Below are 20,458 nucleotides of genomic sequence, written 5' to 3'. Positions count from 1 at the left end.
ACTGCTTTTATATGGAAAGCAGGAAAAAAAACCCACCTCAAAACCTGGGCAACCCTCACTTTTGCATCATAAAATCAACTTTTGTCTGATGCCTTCAAAAAGATACGCACATCCCCACTCGCACTGATGGATGAATCCAGTGTTGCTTGTCTTGAGTAACCTGTTATTCAGAGAATCACAGAACATAAAAGGGACCTTAAACACCCTCCAATCCCAGCCCTCCGCCATGGGCAGGATGCCACCCACTAGATCAGATTGCTCAGAGCCCCATCCAACCTGACCCTGCCCAAGTTGTAAGAAATAACTTCACTGGGGGGAAAAAAATAGGCGTGAGGAAGATTTGAAGAGCGTAAGAACAGTGAAGTCAGTCCAAGGTAGGCATCATCAGCCTGTCTCAGGCTCCTCCTGCCTTGTCCCTGGCAGGATGAACAGGGGCAGAGTGGCTGCTGCAGGTGCAGAGGGCAGTGGCAAATAACCTGTGGTGGCACAGTGGTGCTGTCACAGTGTCACCACCTGCCTCACCCACTGGAGCCGCTCCGCCTCCTCAGCCTGGACTGTCCTGGCACAAAGCCTCCTTCTCCTCTGCCTCCCAGGGCATTTCTGCAGCACCTCTTGTTCCTGGCAGCTTCTGCCCAAAGCCTCCCTGCATGAAAGGGCACAGCTGTGCCTCCCATCCACTTTTTGGGCCTGGACATGGTTTTTGAGATCCATTTTTCATAGGGGGAAGACAAGAGTCCTTGCAGGCTGTTCATTGGCATGGCAGACAGGGCAGCTCTGCAGGAAAGAGTTTTTTCAGGCTGTTGAACCTTTCCATTTCTGGAAACTCATCTCTGTGGGAACAAACCTTGCCAGTTCTGACTGAAAAAAAAAAGAAATGCAGAGACTTTAAGAGTCAAAATTCTGCTGTGTTCTTACTGACTTGAATGTGAGCAGCCCACTGAGAAAATAACAGAAAGTTCATTCATTAAACAGTCCCAGTTTTAAAAGCTTTTTTACCTCTACATTTTGTATCACAGCTTCACAAATAAACAAGAACAATTTGGCTGCATTTTCTTTCTTGGCAATGAGTTAAATTGGTGATGAAATAGGTCAAAAGGACTTTACCAGAAAGCTTTATTCATTTTACAAAAATACCTTTGATGGAGGCATGCACTGGCAGAAAATCATGTCCTATTGTATTTCTTGCCAAAAATAAAATATGCTGGAAAACCAGCACTTCTTGTCAAAATTTGAATTGATAGATATTCATCATGACTGATATATTCAGCAGTTAAGTAAGTTTGTATCAAATGACATTTGCATAAGCTCCATTAAAATCAGCAGGTTTTAGATACCTAAACACCCAGGAGAAGCCCCTCTCTGTCATGGATTGGCTGGTTTTAGGGTCCAGCTGCTCTGAGCCAGTGGATGTTTCTGGATGGATTTCCATAGAGCTTGTATCTTTTGCAAAAACCCCTCGAAGAGGTGGCCTCGAAGAGCTGGATTACATCTTGAGAAGTAAATTCAAATTTGGAAAAAAAAAAATCTAGCTCATCTCCCAGAGATGCCCCTGCATCCCCACATCCTGAACTGCCCTCCTCACCCTCAGCTGGAAGTACCATAACTACGTTTTACCCTCACAACTCCCAATAAAAAGCATCAGCCTTATTTTATAAAACTGAAACCCAAGCCCTTGGCATTTTAACTCTTTGCCCAAACCCCACTGGCCCAGAGTGACGGGGTGTGGATCTGCCTGCACCTTCTGGATGTCATTCCTGGGTTTGGGCTGGGTCTGGCAGCTCCCAGCATCAGTTTTCTGTTCCTGAGCTGTGCTGCCAGAGTGCTCAGCACTGTAGCCCACGAAAAATTTTATTTGAGAAACAAGCAACCTCTGGCTGACACTGCAGATACACCATGTACTCTGTTTCCACAGCCCTGGCTCTGCATCCCTGCTGTCTGTGGTGAACCTACACCTGCAGTGGGGTTTGTCTCTGGAATCCTTGCACCAAGGCCCTGGGAGTTGCCCAGAAAATCCTCAGGATGAGCCAGCAGATGCAGTTGCAGGAGCTGGATGTCCCGGGGCAGTTTGCACTGTTTGACACCATTTACATTTCTGGCAAAGGCAGCTGCAGTCACATCCTGCCCAGTGTGATGCCAGCAGCACTTAATGAGAAATCCCAGCTCGTTTGGGCAAGTCCATCATTGACTGAGAGCAGTGACACACATCTCCTTTAGCCCTCTCCACCTGATGGATCACCTGGAATCCTTCCCAGCTCCACAATAAACTTCACAGGAGCAAAACAATTCCCTCACACAGACGTGCTTGCCAATGGCTTTTCCCTCTGAAACACGAGTTCTGGTGAGAGACAGGTAAAACCCACAGGGGTTTGGCTTCATGTCCCACATCCCTGGCCAAACTTTTGCCCAAAGCAGTTGTTAGATGATGGGGTCCAGCTGTGCCAGCAGATCATGAAAACACACCCCTGCCTACTGCTGTTTAGGCGAAAAAAGCAGAAAAGCAAATGTTAGATCAGAATTTGCCTCTTATCTCTAAATTGTGATTATCCAAGTACAGTGGAGAAAGGGAAACATTAATCCATCATGTATTAATGCAGGCTAACAGGTTTCTGCAGTCACTCACTGTCAAGCCTTAGTCCAGTTGTCATTGCAGCACACAATACAGCACATCAGCACTATCCTGTGTAACTAACACACTTTGTGGGTCTCTAACAGGCTTCCTCAGTGCTCTTTCCAGCAGAAAGGAATCCATTCCCTTCTAAGTCCAGCACTTGTGGCCCTTCCTGATCTCATTTGTGGACAGGTGCATGCCAGGACCTTTCCCCTAAGACCAAAATTCAGAGCCTCTCATTAACCCACCTACCAGGATCAGAACAAAAAGCAGCTGGGGTTCATCTTGGAGCTGACCTGGTGATGCTGAGTGCTCCTTTCTCTGAGACCTGCAAACACACTGACCTCAGTGAGAGGAGGTGGCTTTACAGCAGTTTTGTAGGGCAAACACCTCCAAACCCATGGTGCACTCTGATGTACAGTGTCCCCTGGATCCCATCCCTGACACCCTGCCAAGCCCTCACAGTGTGAGCAGAGCCCCACAGCAGCATCCCAACAAACCACCCGAAGGAATGGGAGCAACCCCCAGGAGGAGGGAAGGGGCTGGCTCCTGAATGAGCATCCAAACCCCCCAACGCCCAGCTGCCAATCTCAGCTCTCATTTCTGTCTACAAATAAACCCTTCTGAGAGCTACAGGGTGCTCCTCCTGCTGTACTTGGAGATAAACCACTTTGTGTTTCTCCAAATAAAGGCATTTCATGGCTTTCCACACCTGCTCTGATTCTTTCACTGGGAGCAAAATAATGGTTTTGTGACGTGTGTGAGTCCATAAGGCAAAATTGCTCTCAGAAGTAAAGTACCCCACTCTCCCCCTTCAGAGGCTGCTCTGAGGGCTCAGGAGATGTTCTCCAGGCACTTGCCCCCAGTTTTGATGCTCCAGGATCAAAAGAGCCTTTGCTTTTTTGTCATGTTCTGATTGATTTTCACATGATTGCAGCACCGTCTGTGAGAAAAGAAATGGCATGGCTATTTCCAAGCCTCTATCCACACTGCTCTTCCCTGCACTGCCTCCTTCCACTAATGACCTGGTGCTGCAGATCATGGCTCATTACGGTGGGCAGGCAGGGATTCTGACACCACGAGCCTGCTCTGCAGTGAGACACAGCACGATGAGCTCTGAGGGGCAGGGATTTAAACAGCTTTAACACGGCAGTCTGAGAGCAGACAGCAACAATGCACACTACAAATCCGTCCAGAAAGAAGCCAATTTATGGTCACACACAGGCACACATCCTGCCCAGTTAGCAGCACCTGAGTGTTTTTATCAAGCAGTGACAATGAGATTGAGTTTTCTAAAATTTGCTGTGCTACACTGGGGGCACCAGCGCGGGGCTGTGAGAGGTGCAATCACCCGAGTTAGTTTTGATGGAATGTGGGGTTTTGAACCCACTGAACTACTGTTGGTTTGTGAGGAGGGAGGGAAGTGGGCAGCCAGCACAAGGGTTTCTGTGTGCCTGGCTGCTACCCTGGCTCTCTGAGAGGAGTGCTGGTGTGGGGCTCATCCCTCGGATGCCTGAGGATCTCTGGTCTATTGCTGGTTTGTAGGATCACAGAATGGTTCGGGTTGGAAGAGACTTTAAAGACCATTTAGTCCCAACATCCTGCCATGGACAGGGACACCTTCCACTATCCCAGGTTGCTCAGAACCCAATCCAACCTGGCCATGAGCACTTCCAGGGATGGGACACCCACAACTTTCCTGAGCAACCTGTGCCAGGGCCACACCACCCTCACAGGGAAGTCACCTCAGACCAGCTGTGGTGTCAAAACCCATGAGAGGTTTGGATTTATCTGCTTCCTTTCAGTTTTTGCTGTGGGCTCGTGCCTGATTTCCCACACTGCAGTGGAATCTGGACTCAGCCATGCAGCCAGAACAGTGCCACTGCCACAGGCTGTGCCCAGATCTGTACTTGTCCCTTCCTGTGAGACAGGCTGATGTGAGCCAGGGGAAGGGGCTGGCACCATCACTGGGGCTCATTCAGAGAAAAACCAGAGCTTTGTACAGCTGGGATGCTCTTGGTTTCAGGACACTGAAGTCAATCACTTGACCCTTTAAACGAGGCACAGGACAGAGCCATAAAGAGCACAAGGAACTCTGAATCCCCACACTGCAGAGAAGGCAGAACAGGAGCAGCATCGGCTTCAGCACCATGATCCAGAGTAATCCAGAGCTACATCCAACAATACAAACCCCACACAGCAGCAGCCCAGGGGATATTTGGCCCTGCTGAGTGCAAAGCCCTGATCTTTTCAGCAACCCCTGATGAGCTGCAGCCCTGGCTGGGCAGGAGTGCAGCCAGGGAACACCAACATCACCAGTGCTGCACAGCCCCTGAGCCCAGGACACAACCACCACCTCACCTGCGTTCTTCTTTTATGGGAACAGCTTTTGAACTATAAATTAAAAAAGACAATATTTGCATTGGATTAGGGTGAGTTTCTCAACTCTATTCACAAGTTAATCCTCACAAGGCTTCTGCATCCCTACTGTTTGCTCCTTTTTATTTGTAGAGAGTAATAGCTTTCATATGACAGAAAGTGAGAGAGATGAGCTAATAAAATTACCAAGAAATTACATCCTCTGAGCACACTGACCCAAGTAGTTATTTATTAACTGTGTCAGGAGACCTAAAAATAGCTTTGATTGCATGCAAGACCATCTATGCCACCAATTAGTGCAGTAAATGTAACTACTCAAACTAAAAACAGCACATTCACTTAGATAACAGCAGATCTCAGGCTAATCCACGATCTTTGAAAGCATCTTGTGAAATTTCTTTTTATTTTACTGAGCCAAGAATATGGGCATTGTAAGAGCAATTGTCAAGAGCAAAGATAGATGTAATTGTTCAGAATGTAGTACAAATAAAATAGCCCTTTCAGGGGTCTCAGCTGGCTTTTCTGCTCAGCCATAAAAACAGCGAAACAAAATGTCCATGTTCAACTCTACTTATTCGTGGTTCTCACTCTGATAAAAACTAAAGATAACATTTATAACATTTGCATTTTTACTCCAGGCCAGGTTAAGGACGGAGAATATAATTCTACACGACCTCAGTAAATGACAATACATCATGAACTCTGCCATAATTCTAGAAAAGGATTTGCAGAGGAAATATAATTTATACTTCGTATTACCACAAAAATTTCTTCTTGTCTCTAACACGTTTGGTTGCAAAATAGATCTAACAGAACCATCCTGTTGATGTAGATGTCATTAATGCTGGAGAAGAATCACTCCATGTCCACAGGCCACAAATTCATAGAATGGAATCACAGAATGGTTTGGGTTGAAAGGGGCTTTAATGATGATCTGCTTCCAGCCCAAGTATTTAATTTTCAGGGGGAGTTTAGATACCTCAGCTATGCTTCAAGATGGACAGGCAGGAGAGCCTTGGTCCTCTGGCTCAACACTGGCGCTATGACCCACCCCCCTTCAGCTTTCTAATGTTTTGCTGGATTTGAGCATCTCTTAAAAGTCAAAGACACAGGTGAGCCTGTGGAAAAGCTCCACAGGAGGCGAACAACACGGACTGGTGTCACTCCAGATCCTGTTTGCTTCCCAACTCGTCCCGGGAGCGCGAGGCTCAGCTCGTGCCACACGTGGCACCGAGCCCCTGGTTCCTCAGAGAGACACCCTCCCTTCCAACGGGGCTCAGCTCTCCTGCACCACACCAAACGTGCTCTGAGCCGGCAGGAGCGACTGAAGTGAGGAGCAAAACAAGTTCCAGGCGCTGGGTTTCGAGCAGCTCTGTGATTACCGAGAGGAGAGAATCGCCGCTGCCATAGAAACGGCAGCGCCAGCGCCGGGGACCACGCGCTGCTGGGGCACACCTGGCACTGCTCACACTGTGACACGTGCCAGGGCCACGGCCCACTGCTGCACCACCCCAAGGGCTGCTGCTAAGGCCACAAAAACGCCCCAAAAATGTCTCTGCTTTCTTTCAGAACTTTTCAAAGCTGACACTTCTCTTGGCAGCAGGCAAAGAGCTGCTGGTAAATACGGCATCACCCCAGCCCGGTTACAACTTGCTCTGTCCTTCCTCAGAAAAAAAAAACAAATCCATGGAAAATTTAGTGCTACTTACCCAGCTCTGCACAGTCTGGGTGTGGGGAAGGCACCCAGCACCTCTGCAAAAACCTGTGGGTGATAACAGCACAGGGTAACATTCAGAACTCCAACAGCAAATGTTTAAATCCAGCTTCACCCCCATGGGCTCTCACTGCCCTCCAGCATCTCTGCAGACACCCCGGGCAATAAACCAGGGACCACTGAAAATAAAAGATTCTCCTCAGATACCAAAGTGCTGATTACTATTTTATAGACACATTTAAAAGATTTTGTTAAAGAGATTGTCTTGGCAAGCATTGCTTAAATAAAAAAGCTGAGCAACCAAGTGAAAAAAGTTACCATATTCCCCTAGGAAAACCCCACTCACGTTGTGAACGGCAGTAATTAAAAAAGCAAACAAATCAACTGTTGTATTTATGCAGTGACTTGAAGAAAAGCATTAAAAAATTACCAGGAATGTGTTTGACAAGAAATATGTATGCATACTAGATTAATTCATCATGATGAGGAATTGAATTCATTGCACATAATTAGTGAGTTTAAAGCTCTAGTATTTCAAGTGTTTAATTACTAAGAGATAACAAATCTAAGTATGTTTCTATAAATATAAATCCTTAATTTTTCTTGCAAGCTACTTAAAAGAAGTGATTAGAACACCTGACTTTCAGATTATCACTATAAACTTACTCTTCACAAAACTACAACAATCACTCCAATTACAAACCAGAAACATCTTGAGGTGAATTCAGGGCTCCCACCCTTGCTCCAGGATGCACAACAGCACTGACCTGCCAGAAGGGGCCACATGGACCCAAAAGGCCTGTGTTCAATTAAAATAAAGAATTAAAACAGAAAGAATTAAAACATTTATTGGGCATAAATATATTACATATACACTACAGATACAGTTAAGTCTTACATACATAGTGTAGTATTTGCAAAATCTATACATTAAAATTGATATGGCAGTTTTAATATAATGCATATGAAATAGTCTAAAATTTACAATACAAGAAAACTTCTGATTATTTTTTTTTTTTAAAGTTGAAAAGCTTGGAATGTATGTTCCCATAGTGAGGTAAAAACATTTTCTTTTTCTTTTTCAATTTAAAGAACTGTGCAAGGATAAGGTTCATACACATTCAATTAGGGCACTTCTCAATCGTGACACTGAATACTGAGCTACTGGAGCCAACAAACAGGATTAGAAAACACTTCAAGTTCATAAAGAAAAAGGCAGAACAATATAAAAAACATCTCTCTCCTTCCTTTAGGGTATCAAATACTTAGTGTTTCATTCTACCTTTGTTGGTGGTGGTGATTTCTGTGAGAGCAGAGCGCCCTGGGGTTGGATCCAACACCTGCCACTGCAGCTCCAGGGGCACGAGGAGGTTTGGGAAGGGCCAAGGCATCAGCAGTGGTGGGTCAGGGACAAGGTCCCTCAGAGCAGGAGGGTGTGACATCGGCGACCTTTGTCACTGCCACACGAGTGACAACCAGATCACTGTGGCAGGAGGTACAGACTGAAAATGTCAAATTCACTGGGCCTGTCCCAGCTGCTCCAGCACAGTCTCCCAAAAGCTCAGCCTCGGGCTGGGGGCTCTGGTTAGTGTGGTTTACCAGGGACCCCACAAATCAGCAGTGACAGAGATGCTCTGAGTGACTGACTGCTCTCCCCCCTCCACTTCTGCTCACTGCTTTTAGTAGCACTCGTATTTCAAACTTTCAAAATTGCTAATCTAGAGCACATTGGGGTTTTTTTTTTTTTTCCTTTCTTTATTAAAGCAGTTTTGTGTTTTTTCGTAAAAAAAAGGTGTCAAGCTCGGATTTCATAGCAGCACTGCTCAAACAATATACCAAAAATAAAAAAAGGGAATCTATTCAAATTTCTGGGTTTTTCCAAACTAGCGGTCTTCTCATCGTTTTAAAAAATACACTCTTCTCCCCTCCAATGAAAACAGCTGTATACTCTTTGCTCACAAAATACAGATGCAAGATCACAGAGTTCCATATCACAAATAAATTTAAATAAGATGTAAATAAATTTGACAAGCCATGACTTTGGCAGAAAACAAAAAAATATATATATTTAGCTCAATGCCATTAGTTTTGCAAGGCTAAATCGAACTAATTATAGTCAATAACAAAATACAGAACATTTCTAATATTTGCTACATCTAGAGAGGCACACAGAATAATTCATTGATCTTAGCACTTTCTTTCCAGAGATGATTTTGTTTTTGGATACATGTAAACGTTTGAATCACTGATAATGGGTTTTTTTGGCATTTAATGTACTAGATGCTCCCATCTTCAAAAACACAAGAAAATGCAAGAAGATTAATAATACTAGGAATGCTGCCAGGTAAAAAGTTGACCTAAAGTACAACAGTATAAAACAGACAAAAATGTAACATGCTATGGGGAGGGTGGAGACGGGGTTTAGATTAGTACATAAGTACACTTTTTATTTTTTATTTTTTTTTACAATAAATAAAAAGATTGCACTGTAATTGGTATTTAAAGTACTGTATGCAGTATATAGTATAAATAAACCTAAAAACAAAAATAATGTTGTTTTTTTCCCCATTACTTTGGTTAAGGGAATATTATGCTAGTACAGGACACTGAATCTTAGACGATGGAGACAGAGCACAAAAAAGCCAGGACAAAAGCAAAATCAAGTAGCAAAAATATACAAAAACAAGAGGCAGGGAAATACACTGTGTCTGTTGCACCCTTTTGGAATCTATTTGCACCTCCAGCTCATTTATGTCCCTGAGGTACTTGCACAACGTTGACTGAATATAAATAACCCCATGACTCAAGAGTTAAAAATCTAGTGTCTCGATGGATTAAAGTGTGTCTGGGAAGGGGCAGGCAGGAGGGGGACACTGCCACCAGAGCAGGGACCATTCCTCTGCAGGACTCTCCTCTCAGTTTTGCCAGGTACCAAGTTATTTCAATCAGCCCCGTGGTGAGAACAGCATCGACACCCTTCTAAGGTATTTAAAACGAACAGATGTGATTTCTGATACCTCCAAGAAAGTTCCATAAAATAGACACCCCTCCAAAAAATAACAACAATATTATTAATAAAAAAAAAAGATCAACTGACAGTAAAGTTTGCTTCCATTGAGTGTAAATCTCACCTAATTCAGTAGAGGCAGTAAGCTGTCACCAGCTCGAATCATATAAATCAGGCTGAACGTAATAGAATAATATCTAGTATTAGATTAGGAATAGTTATATACAGTGACAAACAGACAAGTTAAAGCAGCTTTTAAATAGCTGAACATGGGAAGAACTAACTATTGCACAATGCCCTCTTACTTAAAATTACTGCTAGGAATCAAAATGGTAAAAAAAAAAGATCTATAATGCTTCATAATTTATATGCAGTTTGGTTATTTGATTTCTTATACAGGCAGTTTATAGTGTTCGTAACTGTAAAAATAACAGGCAACTAAAAAGGTTTTTCAACGGCAGGATGCTGTTCCAATTTAAATGCACTAAACAGTTAAAATAACAACTTAGGTTTTACCTTGAAAAATTGGGGCAAGTGTAGTGAATAATCTGTAGGCAACATTGCTAATACTGTTCAAGGAAGAACTGGTACTTGACTAACATTGTATTCTAGTCTTACCACTAAACACACTTGTGACTAATGTTTAGAAGGAAACAGAAGAGACAAAAAAAAGTGACTCATGATTAAATTTTCCTAAATAGTAAGATAAAATAAGAGACTGCATGAACTTCAGTGAAAAAAAAAAAACCCAAAACAACATTGAAAAGGTAAATTTGTAACAATTTTGAAATCATGAAGGAAAAACAACAACAACAACAAAAAAATCTTGCTTTTGGTATCTGGTTTGCTTGTTTCTCCAGTTTGACCACTTCCTAGTTCTGAATTTCAAAAAGGTGCATCAAAACACTGATTTATCTTTCTTCAAGCTAGAACTGTAAAAAAAAAAAAAACCAAAACAACAAGAGCAGTATATAAAAACGCACGGTAGAACGAAGGATTTCAAATTAAAAAAAAAAAAAAAAAGAGAGGGAGGAGGAGGTTGGGGAAGAAAAAGGAGGAGGAATATCTGAAAAATAAATGTGTGGATTAAAATGCGCAGCATTAGTTCGACCTGCGTGTGCTGTTTCGAGCGCCGGTTTCGCGGGACGAGGCGGAGGGGCTACTTCATGAAGAAGTACTGCAATATACAGGCGAAGATGATGGAGAGGCTGGCGAAGCCCAGCACGATGAGGGCGGCGAACTGCTCGTCCGTGGGCAGGGTGGCCTTGGCCCTGTGGCCCGCGGTGCCGCCCGTCTCCCCCGGCGGCTCGGTGGCCCCGCGCGGCAGCGAGAACGCCGCCGAGGGGCTGAAGGGGCCGCTCAGCTCCTGCGACGTGTCCAGGCACCGGCGGCAGGCGCACACGCGGAACCGATAGTCCGTGTTCACCTGCAGGCCTGAGACGTGGAATGTGCTCTCTTCTCCCTTGTACACCTTGGGGGGAAAACACAAAGCAAAGGGAGCGCGGTTAGGTAGAGGTTTCCTTCTCACAGCGCTACTCACAAGGATTTCACCGTGAAATGGTCAGTCTGGTGCCTTCAGTTTTTAGCTTTTACACCTTTCTGTACTGCGTTAGTGTGTAACTCTAAACTCCATGTTATACATGACCATTATAAAGTTGGCTTTTCGCAAGATGTGTGCTATATGATTAATAACGTTGTGGTAAGGATATAAGTTTTGATTTCTGCTGTTAGTAAAGAAAACGAGGCATAGTGGTAGTAGTGATATAGTATGCTTAAACTGTCTGTTTGGCTGGGATAACATCCAGTGAACATGTAAAGAAGACTGCTATTGATACACCAGCTATCAGCATCTCCCATCTGAAGAAAGCACGGACCAAGGCCCAATCTGGAGGTGATAATGAAGACACAGCCAAGAAACACAAATGCTCTAAAAAGGCAGACCCAAGGAGGGGCCATGCAAAACAGTCCCTGGAATATGGAAACTAGTTTATGGAAAAATATGAATATTCAACAGACTGATACAACAGAAAGGGTATTTAAAGAAAGCCTATGAAATAGCAGAGTGTGGACTTGGCTAAATGCCAAGTCACCCAGCCGGCCGTACTTTGCTTTTTTTCCTTATCTCCTAATTGTCTTATCTTTTTATTAAAACCTATTTCTTAAAATCTACCAAAAAGTGAATCTCATTTTTCACACTCCATATAAAGTGTTAGTTTGGTCAGACAAACAATCCTTCCAGGCCCGAGAACCAAGGTCATCATTGCAGCCTCAGGCCCCAAAAAAGTATAAACGAAAACGAATTGGGAGAAACGAACCAGGGGATTGTGACTTCATTAGCTGAAGCTGTAACTGGACAATTAACCTCTGATATTCAAACAGACCAAACTTGTATCTGTCTGAAAAACTTGTGACCACTGTCCATCTTGGGTGTGGCCTCCACTGGGCATTTGCACTGCCCAAGGTGCATCTATTGAAGGTATTTATTAAATACCTTTATTCTCTAACTCTGTCCAGTCTCTCTTCTAGGCAGCCTCTCCAGGCATCAACTCAAATCTCTAAGGAAATGCCTCTCAGAAGAAGGAACTCCAGGTCAAAGCAGGTTTTGGAACAACAGAGGCATGTGGAGGACTTCTCAACAAGTCTCAACACAGGGACAGCCAACACATCACTCAGTGCAGCAATGATAACACACACTAACCCTCTGTGGGCGTGATAAATGCCACAAACGTATTTCTGCACTCTGAAAGTGTGACTGTATGCCTAAAACATGTCTAAGACATAATCACCCTGTCTGGCCTCAAAAGGAAGAAAACCTTCACAGAAAGTTACTGGAAATCATTCAATGTGTAGTTGCACAATTGCTTACAAATGTAATTTTAATGTATTTTCCCCCCTCACATTTCTCTCAAGAAACAGCAATCTTGCCAGAAATTGCACTTTCAGAACTGTGGGAATAATAAAATATTATTAAGGTATAAAAAATTTCCTCTTGCCTGCATTATATTTGGTTGTTTACTAGTCCAACCCATCACATATTCACATTAATCAAATGTAGGTATCACATGCTTCAGAGCACAAGTCACGGTATCAGAAAGGAGAGAAAAAACTGAGTATCTGAGACAATTTTGTGACTCAAATGGAAAAAAAACCCACTGGAAACATTCACAAACTCTGAAAACAAATAATTTATACAATGGATGGTTTTTGAGACTGGTATTTTATGAAATGAAAAAGGTGTCACAGAGTGGCTGTGTCTGCTGGGAAAAAAACACCCTGAACTTCAGATGCTTCTTCCTCTGCTCATTTACCACTTCCCTTCCCTTTGCTGTGGGAGCAGAAGGCTGAGAGCATCTTCCATCCTCCCAGAGGCAAGAACTCATCTCAGAAAAGGGGAGCAAGTGGAAAGCTAGCCCCAAGCACATAGAGGATTTCCTGTGTGATACTCTGGAGTAAGAAATGAGGAGGAAAGAGAAGAAACCTGCTCAGCTAAAGAGCTTAAAGAGCTCAGCTTCCCAGCTTTCCTGCCCTGCTTGCCCCTGAGACTCATCCCTTGGTTAAACAGTTGGTTCCTGATCTTTTGAGAAGGTCTGTGACAGAAAGATTAAGGTGCTGCTTTCATTTGTCTTCTCCTTTCCTTGTCAGCTTTCACAGCTTTTCCCAGTGCAGTCTGAGTGATGGTGAGTCTGGGTTTCCAGACTAAGCACAAGTCTGCTAACTGGCTCATGCTTCTTGGACCCGAGGCACAGATCAGGAAACGATGTTAAAATAAATGTTGCCTTGCTCAAGTTTTGCTCAGCATTTGCAGGAAGTTCCCTCTAGGTCAAGTGAGAGAACAATACAACAAATTCATCCCATAAACCCCTGTGACTGGCCACAGCCATGCACTGCTGCCTTTTCCTCTTGCCTTTGTTTGTCTTCCCAATGCCAACGAGGAGTGAGTCACTGAGTTACAAGGATTGCAGGGAAAACAAAACTGAAAGTGCTGTAGCAGGCCACAGAAGTGATGTGAGGGTTGAAACATCTGTTTGCAAAGCACTCCTCATCCCAGGAACACCTCTGCCCCTCTGTTCTCCTACAGCAATTCCATTTGTAATACCCACTTGTTGTGGGCAACTGTGTCCCACAGGACTGGGTAAGGATTTTTCTACCTAACTCCCATTTCTTCAGTTTCTCAGGGTAACTCAAAGCCCCCACAAAATGACTGTCAGCAAGATTTGCTTTCTGGTGCTGCTGTAATTTATCATTTCATTTCAAAACATGTAGCCAGAAAAGCTCTACATGCCTTTGCCACAAATAAACCTTTGTAGCCAATACGACCACTTCTGAACCAAAATAAAAAAAATCCAATAAGATCCAAATAATGACATTTAATTAGAAAGAAATTATAATCTAAACTTCATAAATTACATTTAAGAGGTACTAGGGATGGCACGTATACAGCTTGTCTTTGCACTGAAAAAAATCCTGTCCAGTACAAAAAAAAAATTTTTTTCTGGACTTTTTTACTTGTTTTGTTCTGTCAGAGTGATGAATACCAGTGTAACTGGAGGCCAAGTTTGGCTAAATCAAAGACCTATATCTTCACTACAGTCTAACAGTTATAGATGGCCAAGTTCACTCAAGTCAGCTATTCAACAGCACTTCTCAGAAAAAGGCCAGACAACCAAGTGAGAGAAGAGTGTTATCTGTAAGGGAAGCTTGAAAAATCACTGGAAGTAAATAGATTATGAGAATTAATATTCACCAATGATAAAGACAAAACATTCCCTGCAGTAGCACTAAGACATTTATGGAAATTGTCCTGCTTCAGTGGTTTGAGGAGTATTTACCAGCAGTGGACTTACCTATCAGTAACAGGTAAATAATTATTAAATTGTCACCCACTCCTGACAATTGTAACCTCTGCCAGGGGCTGCAGCAGCACCTCAGAGCTGTGGCAGGATGCCCCCAGCACAAACAGAACAAATATGGGAGAAAGATTGTTTACCTGTTACGTTCTGTTGAGAGGACTTTACACATACAACAGAAAAAACCCTTGGCAACTATGAATAAGGTCTTTAAATCTGCCAAACAAATAGGAAATCAAAGATAACTCTATAAAGCAGCAATAGTATTTTATATATAGCACATTATGCTTTGGTGGCCAACAAACCAAAGTGAAGTGCCTATCCAATTTATCACTTTTGGTTCCTAAAATCAGCTTTTTGGTTTGGACACTTGAGAATATAATAAAAATGTGATGAGCTTTTTGCTTGGCTCCCTCAATGAAAATGTCATCACAAGTAATAAACTGCTGCTGAAGCCTCTCCTGGTATTTGATCCCACTGATCGAGCTGGAGAGACAGAGAATTCCTGCAGGCAAGGATTTCTCAATTTCACTGATCTCATTTAATAATACCAACCCTCTCTCCCTCCTTTCCAAACAATAACAATGACAGCCATAATTGCCCTATAAGCAACACACTGGAAAAGTGCAAGGTAACCTCACCTGGTTATTGCAACCTGATGCAATGGTCAATGTCTCTAATAATTAGCAAAACCCTATTTTGTAGGCAGGGACATCTTCCACCTGCCAGGGGTGGGTTTCAATCTATGTCAAAAACATGCCCACTTTAAAAGTTTAATTTCTTCTAAATCACCTGACAGATTTCTTTTTAAGAAACTGGATGATAATTTCATCCAAACTCCACATCAGCTTCACTCACTCCACTGCTGAGATATTCAAAAACCCCTCAGAGTTGTGTGACAGTCTTGTCTCCTGAAGAAAGAAACAACAACTCCTCAGAGAATCTGCCTTGAAGTTGTTTGCACCAAAAAACCCCAACCAAAGGAAATTATTTGGTCCATCTCACGACACAAAATTGGCACCAGGAGGCAGAGGAAATGCTCGATGCAAGTGGCACTAAATGCCAACAGGTACTGTGTCATTCTGTCATATTCTGGCACACAACCAGCACAAGTGCCTTGGACTCACTGAAAATAGAGAAGGAAACTCAATTTTTGGCTGAGAAGAGCTTTACCAAATTTATCAGTTCACTAAAACATTTCAGTTATTGTGTGTCTACACAATCTAATCCAAATAAAAAACAATAATTGAAGTGAGAGCTTGGTAAGGCCAACTGAGCTCTCGCAAGCACCCACCTCTCAGTGCAGACCTGAGAACCACACGGGGATTTTCACACACCCAGGGGATCCTACCCACAGTTCTTCTTTTGGAAAGCATTTGGAGACAGTTTTTTCCCCCCAGAAGAGATGTGGCAGAAGCTGAAGAAATGCTGCTGCCTCCAAATTCTCAGAAATTTCAAAGGTAGAACATTTTGCTTCTGTGGCAAACAATTTAAAGATAAAGAAGCTTTAAAAAGTTCGGTTCTGACTTCCCATGGTCAGTTCTTGGGAGGACCTGGTTCCTGGGTGATTCCATCCCCAGAGCTGCTCAAATGGGAAACCAAACCTTAGGCTGCTGGGCATTGCAGCTGTTATCCCAAACTGCAGCTCCTGCAGGTGCTGCACAGCCCAGCCCACTCCCTTAAATCCACATTAAAGCTGTGCCAACACAGAGACAATCTAAGATACTTTGGAGCTGAATTCTGACTGAATAAGCTATGCTAGACAGAAGTGCAAGAAACAGAAAAATAAATCCAGGCCACTGATTCCAAGAATCTCCTGTGGCTTACATCCTGATTCATAAACAAGGAAGATTTGATTTCCTAAAAAGAACTGTCACATGCCATTGCTTTTTAAAAATTATCTGTAAAGATAAAGCATACAAATAGACAAAAAGGAACACACTGTGTGAGAAACACAGAAAGGAACAGTTAGCGTTTTATAAAATACACTTTCCAGGGAGCTGAGGTGTTATCTGTTTAGCTCCAGCAAATTCAGTTCCTCAGACAATTCTCAGCAGAGAAATATTTATAAAATATTCCCCCAGAGGAGAGCAGTCCCCTGCAGAGGATGGCTGCAGTCCCAGTCTGAAAAAAGAGGGCTTTTGAGTACTTTGGTATCACCTTTGCTAGATGAAGTGGTGGAAAATCAGCAGCTTTTAGGCTGTGCAGGGGTGCAGGGGAGGGAGACAGCTCAGGTGTGACAGTCTCAAAAGAAAGGACACTTTACCCAAAAGCATATCAGTGGCTGACGTTGCATTCCATGAATACCCTGAAACATTTCGTTTGTGCCACCCTTCAAAACAATTAGCAAAATGTTTCTAGTATAATAAACCCCTTTAGATACATATGCAAAATACATATGCTACTTGCAGGGAACAAAATATATTTCAAAATAAATTTAGGACTTGCACTTTAAAGGTAATTAACATATCACTAACATTAATTAGCATATTGGTGACAGTACTTTTCAGTTAAATAGCAGCAGGTGACCACAGGCATGTCAAAGCAGAGATGAAAATGTATTAGCCAGAAAATCACTGAAAGGTGTTTCTGTATTTTATCTTCTGTGCACATTACAGGAGCTCAGAGCACACAGCCACTGCAGCTCATGGACAGGGACATGCCCCAGGGCTGAGACACCACCCACACTCCTGATGGAGAAAAAAAAAAACATCCTGATGGGCAAAGGTGATTTCTGTGAAGGTGAAACAGTAGAAATCTCTCCAGCACAACTACACAAGTCCCACTGTCACTTGGAGCATCCCAGCCAGGAACTTCTTGCAGGGAGTTACTGGTGACAACTCACACTGAAACCACTCACCAGGCTCGTGCCTCATAAGAAATGAAGACCCTCAACACAAGAAGACCCTGAAAGTACTTTTTACTTCCTTCACACCACAAGTTCTGCACTGTGCAGATTAAGCCATCACTTATGTGCAGATTAAGCCATCACTTATGTCCCAGGAACATGAAGCTGTGTCCAGTTCTCTCCAGGGACACCAGAACATTTTAACCACTGGGGCTGTTTGCTGAAGGTAACACACCAAAGCGACTCTGTGCATCAGGCAACAGCAAAATGGCTCCACTTATCCACTTGCCACTGACATTATGAGGCCAACACAGTACACTGGAGTTTCATTACCTACACCAGCACCAAAAACGTTTCCTGACAAAAACAATCATTTGGTTTCTGAATCTTCATCACCCTCATAAAGTGTCTTGCAATTTTCTTGTTATTTTTGATAATTCATTAGTTCACAGTAGCACACAAAAACAGCCTGAAGAGCAACAAGGACACAGTTGCAAAGAAAGCACTACCTTATACGTATTTCTAAGAGTTTAATTAGCACAGTGTAAGAGTTTAATTAGCATAGCGTGTCTCATTTCCCTAATTTGGATTTATTAGGAATCTGCATGATAACGAAAGAAAGCACAGGAAAAAGAGAGCACGCAGATGAAGTGCACTGCAAATCACACAGCCAGAGGTGTGATAGATGAAATAAAAGATCTGTGAATGAGCTGTTCTGTTTCAGGTGCTCTGGGGAAGTGTCCACTTGTGATGTCTAATCCAGACAGACAAGGAAAGAAGGATCAGCTGTACTTCACTGCCTTTGCTTCCGCAGTGACAGAAAGGATACACAGCAGCTACACGTGCATCAAAACCTCAGGCAGAGATGAGACAGGTGAACAAACCACTCAAAGTGTACTCGACTGAAAACCTTGATGGACAGTCTTGGCATTGGCTTAGAAAGGTTCATCTTTTGACTTCATCTCATCTCCAGATAATGGTTTAGAGCAGCCAGCTCAGAAGCAAGCATGGGTGGACAGAACTGTTAAGTTTTTAAAGGTTAGTACAGTTAAAAATAGTGATTAACCACAGAAAGAACACAAATCACTCCAATAAAATAACGATGTTCCATATTCTCCCTCAGGGAAGAAAACAGCCCATTACAGCCCTTAATTTTGACTCAGCCTTTACCTAAGTGCACCTGACACATCACCATAGGGTGTAATTCAATACAGGAGAAAGAAGCAGCACAGTGGATTTTCAAAACCATTTCCATTATGACATCAATTTAACAATATTAAATCCAGACCATTTCCCTACCTGCTTGTATTCAGACTCTCTTCCAACCAGTACCTGCAGAACATAACCTACAGGATCTCCCTTCATGGGTGGGACCATTTCCCAGGTAACTTCACAGGAGTTTCCTCCCAGCTGTGTCACTCGAGGGGCTACAACAAAAGGAAATGTGTTCATGTTTAGTATAAAGACTGCACTGAAATCTTATTTTAAGAGCACTGTAACACATACCAGAACATTTTAAAAAGGGTAGAGCATCTCTTACCTGTCAGCTCTGTGAGCTGCTACAAAGGGAGGAGTGGATTTAGAGAAAACTTTCAAAACTTAATTGCAGTGCTGTGCACTGATCTTTTCAAAGCAGAAGCCAATGCACAAATTACACAGGCATTCATAAAAGCAGCAATTCTGTGAAGTTCTGAGCAAACACCTGTGCCAGTGGAGATGCCTCCCAGTGCATCCCTCCCATGCTACATGCCATTGAAAGAGAGGAATAATATCAAACATTTCATTCAGGAAAAACAGGAGAAGGAATGTGAGAAGCTAAAGAATTTTCTGTATTACAGGTGAAGTCCAGCCTGGGAAGCAAAAGGACAAGCATAATTTTCAAAACCTAGACTTGAATATAACTCTGAGCCTGACACTCACTTGATCAGACCCGTTATTTCTAGCCAGACTTAAACTAATGCTCTCACAAGAACTCCAGAGAAATTCAATTTGTCAGGTATTACAAGGCTGCTGTCATTGGCAGAGGCTCTCTGACCACCTAAAAGACAAGGGATGCTGTGCCTTGACCCAAGGCAAGCTCACAGGTGAGCCCAGCAGAGCACAGACTGGGGCAGCACATCTTTATGTACAACAAAGCATCTGCCACTGGAAGGCATGAAAAATACTCCAGGGTCCTCCAATCTCTTGATCAGGCAGAGCCAGCAAGCACAATATCAAAAAAAAGAAAAAGAATAAAACTGGGAGAAACAAGAGTGCTGTACACTTGTATTAGGTGGTTAACATGTGCACGTGCAGGGACACGAGCTTGTTAAAGGCAATCGAGATCCCCAACCCTACAAAAACAGACAACAGGAGGGTCTACCAAAGAAAAAAATGCTGCTGCATACATTACACGAATTTTAGACTGATTTGTTACTTCCCAAGAGGAACACATGAATCATGAAGGCCCAAATGTAATCAATATCCATTTACTTCTCTCTGCACATCTGCTAGTGTTGAGAGACTGTTAATAGACGCCTTCATCTTAGCTGACAACAACAATCTCAATTATGTTTCCTTCTCCTTCCATCCCTCACTTCAATACATCTACGGTTTTTGTCTGACACTTCGAAAACGCTGCCATTAACAACAAAGCTATTCTGGGGTTGGCATCACTAAGAGAGTAATTAGGAGACCTTATAGGAGAACAAACATTTTATTCTGATAGATAAAAAGCCAAACTAAGCTTATCACGTAAATTCCTCTGTATTTCTCTGAGCACAGAAGGGAAGCAACACCATCATTCTGCATCACCACTCCTCCCCCATGGCATCACTTCCCCTCAGCAGTGTTCATTAGCACAGTTTTGTCATGCCCTTTTCTCTGTCACAGCCAGTGCTCTGTCAGGTACCCGAGGTCCCAGCCCACACACGACCTGGCATTTGCACCATTGATACTCAGCCCAGGGGATGAGTCACATTTAACAGGGACTCGACAGGCAGACTGGGAGTTCAAAACATAAAACCGAAGTGAGGTGAACTGAATAAAATGGATTTTTAGCCAACAAAATGCAAGT

The 20,458-nt window shown here is 43.1% G+C and overlaps 2 protein-coding genes across 2 annotated transcripts in view; one reads left to right on the top strand and one right to left on the bottom strand.

Annotated features, from left to right (window-relative positions):
* TNFSF10 (TNF superfamily member 10) overlaps positions 1-20,458 on the top strand; it is a 122,423-nt gene that overhangs the window by 20,563 nt on the left and 81,402 nt on the right. The gene's annotated exons all lie outside the window — the stretch shown is intronic.
* The window catches only part of FNDC3B (fibronectin type III domain containing 3B), a 186,913-nt gene continuing 175,029 nt past the window's right edge, over positions 8,575-20,458 (bottom strand). Inside the window, exons 25-26 of the mRNA XM_066325740.1 lie at positions 18,703-18,830; positions 8,575-11,179 (exon numbers count right to left, since the gene is read on the bottom strand). Coding sequence (XP_066181837.1) covers positions 10,868-11,179; positions 18,703-18,830 — 440 coding nt within the window. The 3' untranslated portion in view covers positions 8,575-10,867. The remainder of the gene's footprint in view (positions 11,180-18,702; positions 18,831-20,458) is intronic.

This window comes from Sylvia atricapilla, chromosome 10 (genome assembly GCF_009819655.1).
Source record: "Sylvia atricapilla isolate bSylAtr1 chromosome 10, bSylAtr1.pri, whole genome shotgun sequence".
Classification (NCBI taxonomy): Eukaryota; Metazoa; Chordata; class Aves; order Passeriformes; family Sylviidae; genus Sylvia; species Sylvia atricapilla.
The sequence above is the reverse complement of the archived record's forward strand: the minus strand, read 5'-3'. Positions and strand labels throughout refer to the sequence as shown.